The sequence below is a fragment of the Pundamilia nyererei genome, unplaced genomic scaffold (assembly GCF_000239375.1).
Source record: "Pundamilia nyererei isolate P.nyererei 1_Seehausen unplaced genomic scaffold, PunNye1.0 scaffold00123, whole genome shotgun sequence".
NCBI classification, from domain to species: domain Eukaryota; kingdom Metazoa; phylum Chordata; class Actinopteri; order Cichliformes; family Cichlidae; genus Pundamilia; species Pundamilia nyererei.
In genome coordinates, this window is record NW_005187524.1 from 352,826 (window position 1) to 363,500 (window position 10,675).

General features: G+C 40.0%; 2 protein-coding genes across 2 annotated transcripts; both read right to left on the minus strand.

Moving 5' to 3' along the window:
* Positions 1 to 2,221: 2,221 nt before the first annotated feature.
* On the minus strand, positions 2,222 to 3,986 carry olfm4.1 (olfactomedin 4, tandem duplicate 1). The gene is made up of 5 exons (XM_005742826.2): positions 3,933 to 3,986; positions 3,657 to 3,833; positions 3,353 to 3,565; positions 3,136 to 3,283; positions 2,222 to 3,057 (listed from the first exon to the last, which is right to left on the minus strand). Exons 1-5 carry the CDS (start codon positions 3,984 to 3,986, stop codon positions 2,222 to 2,224), a joined length of 1,428 nt encoding a protein of 475 aa, XP_005742883.2.
* A 473-nt stretch (positions 3,987 to 4,459) lies between these two features.
* On the minus strand, positions 4,460 to 9,692 carry lrrc74a (leucine rich repeat containing 74A). Its single transcript, XM_005742827.1, has 12 exons — positions 9,581 to 9,692; positions 9,282 to 9,454; positions 8,958 to 8,995; positions 8,660 to 8,747; positions 8,465 to 8,546; positions 8,288 to 8,373; positions 8,025 to 8,219; positions 7,843 to 7,938; positions 6,907 to 7,050; positions 6,612 to 6,716; positions 6,396 to 6,481; positions 4,460 to 5,069 (listed from the first exon to the last, which is right to left on the minus strand). The coding sequence occupies exons 1-12, from the start codon at positions 9,690 to 9,692 to the stop codon at positions 4,460 to 4,462; spliced, it is 1,815 nt and encodes a 604-aa protein (XP_005742884.1).
* Positions 9,693 to 10,675: the final 983 nt, after the last annotated feature.

The window sequence follows — 10,675 nt, forward strand, 5'->3', positions numbered from 1 at the left end:
AGTGTGAAGTCACAAGTCCATTAAAATGGAGCAACGTATACTTCTCCATCTATGCCAGTAAGTGCAAGTGACTTGGGTGGAGTTTTTGAACACCGTAGTTTGTGGAAACGAAGCGATTTGCCACAAGGAACTTTGAATAAAATGCTGACTCAGCTCAATAAAATCACTATGTTTGACAAACCTATCTGAATCAAAATGCTGCTTTAAAGATTTCCTCATTAAATAGCATTAGAGTTTAAATGTATTAATAAAAGGCAGATGATACTCCAATGCATTTTCTTGTGAAAAGCTGACTGTGAGTGATTGAAAATCAATAAAGAAGGCAGTAATTGAAGACTGTAAACGAGCAGAGACAAGTGATAAAGCCACTGCTCTCATGACACAAACCTCTGAGGGCAGAAGGACTCACTGGATCATTAGATGAAGTATGTGCGAATCAGTCAATTTGGGCTTTACAGTTACCAAATGTACCAAGTCTACCAAAAGTATTTTCTATATCAGACATGATCACGTCACTCAAAGAAAGAATTTCAAGTAACTGAAGCACTTTGGATTTAGTTTTTTTTTCTGTAACAATGTGTTTGACCTCATTAAGGTCTTTTTCTGTTGGACAGCTATGGGAGATTTTGCCTGTTAGTGTGTGGTAGCGCCTCACCTGTGAACTAGTTCACTATATGAACTAAATGATTTCCTACTTTCTTGCTTTGACACACAAACATATTTATGGGGCTTGTATTTATTTATTTGTTTGTTTGTTTATGTATTTCACATATTTTTGAACTCTTAAATATGTTTTCACAAAAAAAAACCCCACCCTGCTATTTGTCATATTAGAAAAACTGAAAAACACTGAGGGACAATCTTGCAATGACAATTCTAATGAGTTCTTGAACAACCTTCAGACTTGGCGTTCACACCTGTAAAGTTTTGAGACGACTTGATTTCATGATGAGATTCAAACATGGACTTGCACAAAGACTCAAGGGGTGAAACAATACCAGGTGTGAGAAATATTGATCTTTTTTTATGTGGTATCAAGTCTGAATGTCTTCATCCCATATATGCCTAAGAATGCCCTCTAGTTTATTTTGTAAACACAATAAAGTTCAGTGCAAGGTGGGATCACGTTTGTTATATGCAGGAATAGAACCCTGTGTTGGGTGTCTCATTTACCCAATTGCAGAAGAAGTTCTCTCTCCCTGAGTCACATTTTTTCGATATTTACAGATAAGAAACTATGTTCGTCAGAGTATTTTAAACTTTCCATCTCTTCCAGAAGGGGGGACCAATTTTTAAGCTCCTTCTGGGCTCCCCGAACTCTAACAAGTTGGTTTCTGGTTTTGTGAATGTTTTTCCAGAGTATTTGAATTCTAAATCTGACTTTGTGAAGAATGCATGGGAGGAGCTGGGTTTGCAAATTGGGGATGAGGCGTGGGAGAGGAGTCGGTGTAGGAATCATCATTGGAAATGGGGTAGGATGTATTCTCTGACTGTAGCAGTTTTTAGTCAAGTTACTGCACATACAGGATGATTATTCCATTGCACTTTAAATGCAGACATGCATACAGTGGGTCAGTTAGATCATTTATGACTGCAGTCAACACAGATGTTATAGTTTTGTATGTTCAAGTAAGTTTTATTTTTATTTCATTTTGACATTTTGTTTCTAATTCTGCATAATTTCAATTTCCAGGGTGGATTTCCACGGTTGAGTTTCATTTTTATTGTGGGAAAATGTTTAGTTGAGTTTGGATCAGTTTCAGTGTTAGTTTTTGTTTGTTTGTTTGTTTGTTTGTTTTTAATCTTTTTAAATTTTACTGAATAGAGGGCAAACATCTGAGGCAAGACTTAGGAAAATGAGTACAGGTGTTACAATAAAAATATAGGTTTTGAAACCGTGGACTCACACTCTTGTAGACATGCCTATCAATGATTTGTCAGGGAAGTTATAATAATTACAAATATTGTATTAATAGTTAGCAAACAGATATTACCTCTACAGTAGAATAGAAGTGTTTGAAGGTACAATTAAGAACCATTTTTATTTTAATTCTGTTTTAGTTTTCAAAGTTCACAAAAAAAGACACTCATGACACTTGTGTGATGCTTGAAATCATTTATTTACAATCAAGAAGGATTAGGAGGTCATTACTCGACAAGATGAGACAATAGTTGGCTCATTCATATGATGTGATACTTCAGAAAATATCAGATCTTCAATTTAGGTTAAAAGAACTTGTGGCGCCGTGGTGGTCGTAGCCACAGCTGTGTGGTTAAACCACAGGTGATACTGGACATAGTAGCCATCATTGTACATGTAGAGCTTCTGGTCAGCGGGATTGTAGTGCAGGTTTGAGTACTTCTCTTGGAACCTCTCAAAGGGAATACTGATGTAAGTTTCCTCTTTGGTTTTAGTGTCGTACTTGTAAAATATCTCTTCAGTGATGGTATCGATTGTCCTGACCGCATACAAAGTGCCACAAACCATGAAGGCATTGCTCACACCCGGCTTGTAGATACTAGTCTCCATTTCCTCCTCTATCCCAAAAGACGCCTCGTTTATTTTAGCAATGACCATCCGACCGGCAGACTGCTGTGTGGCATAGGTCACCCACAGCCCCGTCTCATCGGCAGCAAAGTCAAAGTTCTGACTGGGAAAGTATGCATAAGAGAAGCCTGAACTAGCCTTGGGGATCACCCTGGACTCATATGCCATTGTGGTGAAATTCAGTTTGGCTAACCCAAACGGGCTGTTGATCTGATAATACAGAGTGTTGTCACGGAAGATAAAATTGGTTCCTGTGCCACGCCAGCTGGTTTGTAAGCTGTGATGCTGAAAGTGGTTTCTTAAAATGAGGTTCTTGTAGTTAGTGTAGAACCTGATGTCAATAATGGAGGCACTTGTATACCCAGAGTACCAGTACATGGACTCTCTGTCTGGAATAGGTTTTGAATCTTTCCCCCATCCACCAAATTTGTAGCCAGCATTTAGATGAGCATTCAGTTGGCTTACTATGGGTTTGCTGAGCTTGGTGATACCAGTGTGTGCACATGAACCTGCAGAAGGAGACGAAAATTAGGTTGTAATCACAAAAACAGGGATTACAACTGCAATGATGGTATAAGTGAGCTTACCAATGTTGGGGTAGAAAAGCTCCTGGTGACGTCTCTCACACTCCTCTAGTTGCAGCTGCACCTTAAGGTATTCTCGGCGTGTCACCAGAATTAAATTCTTGTCGTAGGTCTTTTCCAGCCTGTTCAGGGTCTCCACCATGACTGTAATCTGAAAGATAACACAATGGATCTCCACTGCTTCTGCTGGCTTTTAAAACACCTTCAGCTCGGGACATACCTGCACACGCAGGGATTTAAGGACAGCAGTGGAGCCGTTGATGGAGAGCTGCAGGTCTACAATCAAGGCCTCCACTTGTTTAATCTCAATCTTTATCTCATTCCGTTCACTTTCACTGTAGCCATCAGGATTCTCCTCCATTTTTTCAATTTTTGCTGTGAGTTTTACGATCTTTTCTTCATATTCTGTCACTTTGATTTCATATTCCCCCAGCTGAAATTTAATTGGGAAAAAAACATTCAAAAATGTTTTTTGTCACAATTATGCAATCTTTTAATGCACACGTTCCCTTGTGACTAAATACCTTGCCCATTTCCAGCTCCAGTTCATGTGAGATCTCCACTGCCGTCTGCTCTATCACCACCAGATCACCTACAGGAAAAGTTGAACCGGGCAGGAAGGCGTCACAGGAGCACCTTTCACCACCTCCACCTCCGGACTCATTTCTTGGATTCCCTTCACTCCACACGCTCCTCACTCCCTAAAAAAGAGTTAGATGGAAGAAGTCGTCTCACCTAAATGTGTACGGAGCTTTAAAGAATAAAGATGAATCGCTTGATCTACGTCATGCCATGCGTACCTCCCAGGCAACCGTGGAGCTCAGCAGTGCTGAGAAATACAGAGTGACGATCATTCTGCTGCAGTCAGAGTGGTTATGACTGAGATAGGTGGATCATTTGAATTTATAGATCCTCCTCCATCATATCAGAGGACGCAGCACCTGTCTCAGTTCACAGAATTATTAGTTGAGGAACATGCCAGGATATAATGCTCGTTCTTATCTACAGCAAACAGAAATTAACGTCAGATGTTTGTTTACAATTATCCTCAAGAGTGTGGGCTCGCATGAGAACACCATTCCCGAATACCATGATGAAATATTATGCTTCTGAAGAAGGCCCGTCCCACTCAGTGTCGTTAACTGCAAGGTGGCAAAGACATGACCGCTGATAACTTATTAAAGCAACAAATATAGATTTTTTAGATAAGATTGATAATCAAATGTGTTATTTATTCTTTTAAAAATATTGCATGACATAATAACCAAGGGAAAAACAAATCACATGTATAATATATCACGTAATACAGCATTATACAGTGTTCATGTCACTTGACCGTTACTGCAGGGTTCTTTGAAGCTTCGTCTGCATTCTTCTTCGGTTTCTTTTTCTTCATTTTCTTGGCTTTGACTTTACTTTTACCCTCTGACTGCTTTACATTGAGAGCGGGCCTGGATCTCGTCAGGCTGTTAGCAGTGGGGCTTAGCTTGCTGTGGCTCATCTCTGGATCTGAGCGAACGCCCTGAGCAGAGATGGACTTGTCTGGAGCAGAGCGAGGGGAATCGGCCGACAGGTTTGGCTGGGAGTACGAACGCATCCCGGAGGAGCTGGTGGGACGGTAAGGCGTGGCGCCTCTTAACATGGGCAGGTGGATGTTGCTCATGTTAGTGACAGAGTAGCGGCTGCTGTTGGACATGACAATGTGGTGCCAAGAGCTGAGAGGGGTGGCGGAAAAGTGTTGCGGGCCACTCGAGTCTTCTTTGGCACCTCCTGGAGACATGACTATGGAGCTGTGAGGTGTCACCGCCTCCACAGCACTTTGGAAGGTTTTGAGAATGCGGTCACTCTTCTGCTTCTCTTTCTTCTGACGGGACTCAAATTTCCTAAGCTGGCGGCGGTGATCCCTCATCATTTGTTTCCTTGTATCTGCCAGTCCCCTGCACAGAATGGTCAGATTATAGTATAAACATCACTGACTGCTTTTAGATTCATACGCCAACCAATTATCTACCTGTCTCTCCACAACTGCACTTTTCTGTGAAGCCTAACAACTTGAACAGCCTCTCCTACCTCACTAACAACGTCACTACAATTACTGCTTGGGTGTCCTTAATATTCTCTCAATTTCAATCTCGACAGCTTCTCATTCCACTGGCTGAGTTAGAGTTAATTTCAAAATGTTAGTATTTATCTATGTGCAGTGTGGCAGAACAATGAGGCAGTGGTTAACACTGCATGATGGTCCTAGTTTGAACCCACCTGTGTGTGGAATTTTTGCACGTTCACTAGGTACCCCAGATGAATTACATACAGTATAAAGCCCATCTTACCCAGGCTTCTGTATGCATGAGGATCTGCTTTAACCTTATTCCAGCAGTAACCTCCCTGATCATATGATCAGGGTCTTATAATTGTCATATTTATATATTTTATGCTCATATTTAAATCTAGAGGCGATCATGTTTTTGAGACTGTAGCTTCTAAACGTTGGTGCAACCTCCCTCAGCCTGTCAGGATGGCTGAATCTGTGGTCTGCTTAAGGGTTAGCTTTTTCTTACACCTATGATCATTACTTTTCATGTAGTTTATAAAACACCTATATAAAAATAGGAATGTATGGACCACATGGTTTACCATCTGTTTGCATGTTGAGCTACGTGGACTTCTTTAACATGTGTTTTGATCCAAACTGTGGAAGAAAAGTTCCCATACAAGTTATTCTTAGCTTATGATTCTGTCTGTGCTATACATAACTATACATATATAACACTATCACTACTTCAGTGGAGCTTCTGCGATTAGTTTGGTGTGTCTGTCTGTTTGTCTGTTAGTAGGATTACTTAAAAAATGTGGTCAGATTTCTTTTCAGGCAGATTTGCAAAAAAGAAAAAACAACTTCTGTAGTAAATTATATATACAGTAGATCTGTGGATATTTGGAAAAAGCTTTTACCAGTGCGAGAGACAACCCAACATCCTAATATACCAGTCAAATAGACTTCTGCCGCAAGTGAGTGAACTTTTCAGGCTCGAAGAGGTTTTCAGCTACTCTTAGTTTTGATAGGGTCAGTTGAACTTAAGATCTGGGCAAATTCCCAGGTCATAACTAAGACACTCTATGCCCAGCTGTACTATCAGTAAACGAGAGATAAAAACAATCAAAATGTTAAAATGATAAGCTTTAACACGCCAAAGCTCCACCTTGTAACGTAGATATTGAAGCGTCAGATGTGAGTATATTTAGTCAGTATGGGAAATGCTCACCTGTAGTCCACCATTCCTGTCCTGTCCCGATCAAGTCTCTGAATCAGCTCCTCAATCTGGTATCGGTCCAAAGGAATGCTTGATTGCTTACAGTTTCACACAAAAGAGGAAAAGGGAATCAGTTTCATAGTTGCTCTCTTTATCACAGTAAACTCTCAGTGAAATGCACTGACTCTACACGGCTCCATATACGGTATCACAGTTTGTTTGGAAAACCTGAACTGCTTTCCTGAAGTCAGTAACAGACACTCTCATGATGCCATCTTTATCGATGTTTCGAAAGAAATCCCACAGCCGCAGTTTCCGTTGGTCCAGATAATCCTTCAGAAGCATTGGTAGAAGTGATTTTGACAATAATTAAATGCAGACCAACAAAATAAGTAAACATCAGAACAGCAAATATACTCTGAATAAAGAAAGAAAGAATAAAAATAAAGATATATTGTGTATATTTTCACAATAAAATTCATGCAGTATGTGTCAGATGCTCATTCGACCAACTGAGACAGACCTGAATGACTTTCATTGGATCAACACGTTTTGGTGGCTTCTTAGCCATGAAGCCTCCTACGCCTCCATACTGTACATCCAGACCAGGATGCTCCTGACACGTCACCTCCAATAGATGCACAAAGTGCTCATTTACCAGCACATTCTGTTCAGATAAAAGACAACATGATATACACACACACACACACACACACAAAAAAGGAAAAAATTACAACTTTGACTTAATGTGAACACAAAATTGAACTGAAATCAGAGCAAAAACGAGTTGCTTAAAGAGAAAGTTCCCCTCATAATTACATATGTTTAAATCTGGCCTGTAGTGCAGTTTCTCTGTATAAACTTTTTAGATGAGAGTTGCTCAGTTTCAGTGGCACTGAATATTTCCAGAAATGACCTGGTTGTGAGCAGTTTCATTACTATTTTTTCTCCATAAAACAACACCTGCTGACTGCATAACTGTACAGAAGGAAGCGTGCATTTACCCATGACGAGAGCCTGGTGATTGTGACAGCTTGGCAGGATGTAAACGCTGATAATGCTTTCTGCTATGGTGCAATATCAACCAGCTGCATGTCTACATTAGATTATGTCGTTTGGTAGAAAGAAAAAAGGACGTCGTGCAAGAATTGCTCTGAATTGCTCAAGAATTGCTCGGCTCTAATTGGGTCTTGATCTGCGGAAAGAAACATAACTGTGGGTTTTTCAGATGTATTATTTGAGTGCTTTGAGCATCACAAGTCAATTTCTATTAAATGTAGACACATCTCTACAACCAATAACTCAAGAACTGGGACATTTGCACCAGAACAATTCACATGGATAAATCCAACTACAGGCCAGCAGAACAATATGTAAATTTGATTTGTGCATGCACTGTCCCTACAGCCTGTGGTAATCTGTCATGACATGGAGCAGAGCAGGATGCACAGCCTCTCACACATATGTTGATCTCCTCCAAGGCAGTTTTAGGTGAGTTCTTCACCACGTTGACTAGAGCCAGTGCGCCCTCTACTGTCAAAGAGTTATAAGCCAACTAAAGAAATAGAAGACATCATCCAATATTTCACTTGAAGCCATGACTGTGATATACATGACCCTAATGCAATTTCGTCCACCCACCGTCAGGACTCTGAGTGTGTCATTGAATTCAAGACCCCTGCACAGCATGCTGACGCCTTCATTGGTCAGGCGGTTATTGTTGAGGTTGAGATGCACCAGGGTGGTGTTGAATTTGAGGGCTTCTCCCATTGCCAGAGCACCTTCGTTCCCAAAACCGTTCCACGATAAGTCAAGGTGCTTTAACATCATATTCACCTAAATGGGAAGACTGTGATGAAATGCTGCACACAGAGTAACTAACAAATTTTATTAATCAGCCCTACTTTTAACCCAGCGCAAAAAGCCACAGCCCCTTTCATTCTTAGATGATTCCAGCTGAGGTCCAGCACCTCCAGGCCCTCATTGTTTGCTGTAGAAATAAGAAAGCCAAGTCAGTGAAACAATACATCTATAATGCTATTAAGAACTAGTCTTAGACCTATTAAGACCTTTTACCATACCCAGCAGCTGTCCCAAATGCTCCCCTCCTTTTCCACAAAACTCATTATGGCTCAGATCCAGTACCTTTATCCTGGAATTGGTCTGAATGTAACAATATGTGACAGGTGCAAGTAGCAAAAGAACAATTTATGAATATAGAAATGACTAAAATGGGTTGTTATGTGTGAAAAAGCAGGACATAACTGATAACTTACTGACAGAGCATCTGCAAAATATTTAGCATCATCATCAGTAAATCCATTCCCTGCAGGGAATGAAAAAAAAAGATCACAATAATTATCGCTGTTAAATAGACAAACCAATCAGAAACTAACCTCGACTAACCTGTCAGGAAAAAGGCAACCCCGACACAACAAATGTAAGCTGACTGTTTGTGATGCCAGTCATCTGTCACGTAACATCTGACAAGTTAAATGCATTGTCCCGTGCATATTACCTGAAAGCTTCACAGATTTTAACGAAATGCTGTCCAGCAACATTTTAGCCACATACTCAGCCCCAGCAGATTTCAGATGGTTGTGGGATATATCCTGCAAAAAATGTATTATTAAAACCAAACTTGATGTAGAGCTCTCAGATTTAGACCTGAAATACACTTGTGCCCTCCAGTGGTCAACCTGCAGTCTTACATACCAGGTGCTGAATGGTGAAATTAGCCCTCAACGTCTCCATGAGGTATTTGGCTCCCTCAGCTTGAATTGAATTGTCTGCCAGTGCCAGGGCGCTTATTTGCGTATCAGTCTAAATAAAACCTGATCATCAGTTTTCTATTTAAAAGTGCCTCATTGATTAACAGCTCTTAGATTTTAAACATACCACTAAAGCAATAGCAAGTGCCTTGCATCCCAAAGGTCCGAGCCCATGGTGGGAGAGTGTCACAGCTGGAGAGTCAAGGTTTCGAATAAAGTAAGAGACCGGCACCACACCTACCAGCTTGCAGGCCTGCATGTACACCTCAGCAGTGTCCATCTCCTTGTTGATCTTATTTCCTGCATATTATAAAAGTCATAAATTAATATAACTAATGTATAGATTTATAGTAATGACTACTAAATTATTTAGTATTTAAACAAGAACCTCAAGGATTATTCCATGATTGAATTTAATATGCTCACCATCTGATTCCAAGTCTTTGTCAAACTCATCGCCAAAGCTGTCGAGATCAGTTGGGGATGGACAGTTGTCATCGTCTTTTAAGCAGAGGGACTCAAATGACGGTATCGACATTACGGCCTGTCTTTAAAACTTGTCCTTATTGAAACGGTTACCACTCACAAGCATCAGGCTGTGATGTGCCTGGTAAGAACAGGGCCTGTGAAATGAAAGGGGCCAGTACTATGCCCCGGGTAATTCTACCCCTCAGGTTGTGTGTCTTGTGTCGTTAACAATTTATGCATCACTCGGGTTACAATCCTAAGCAAAAACTACAGTTATAGTGTGCTGTAATTTAATTCATCCAATGTTATTTATTAGTACAATCTCCCACATTTACAAAATTCAACACATGACTGTCACAAGCAAAGTATGATACGTGTGCAGAGGAAGTTTCATAAAAATGTAATTTGATCTTCTTAATTGAAATTGTGACAATCCATCAGTTTGATGGAAGAAAGTGTATGTTTGTGAGCAAATGCTAATGCTAACAGATAGAGCTACCAGTCGCTGCACCGTTGAAGTGTTAATATATAAAGAATTTACTGGGTCAATACTGGAGTTATTTAGCAAAAAGAAAATTGACTGCATTTCCACTGTAATGATTACTAACTGGTGTTATATGTAAGCTTTACTCCTTCTAGAAAATATGGAGCATTCACAGCCATTATAATGCTGAAAACATCATGAAATAAATGCACTTATTCAAGAATTCACCAGTGATAGAGAAACAAGGATTAATTCATTCATTATGTCAGAGATTTATGGATTTCCACACAAGAATTGGCCAATTTCTGAATGACTGTGGGCAAGTGCAGCGCTGAGGTCTAGATACCAGCAGATATGAGACAGCAAGCTGAGAAGGAAATTTAGTTAATCGTTTAAATTTACTAGTCAACACAAGTTTCAGTTTATATGAAGATTTAAGGAGGAAAATCCATCTTTGAAACAGGTTTCAGTTCAAATATACATGTAGTGTAGGTAGTCTCTAAACAGCTTAGAAATGAGTTTTTTTAGATTACTGTAAACACGTAGTAAAGGCTCATAATCAAGGGAAT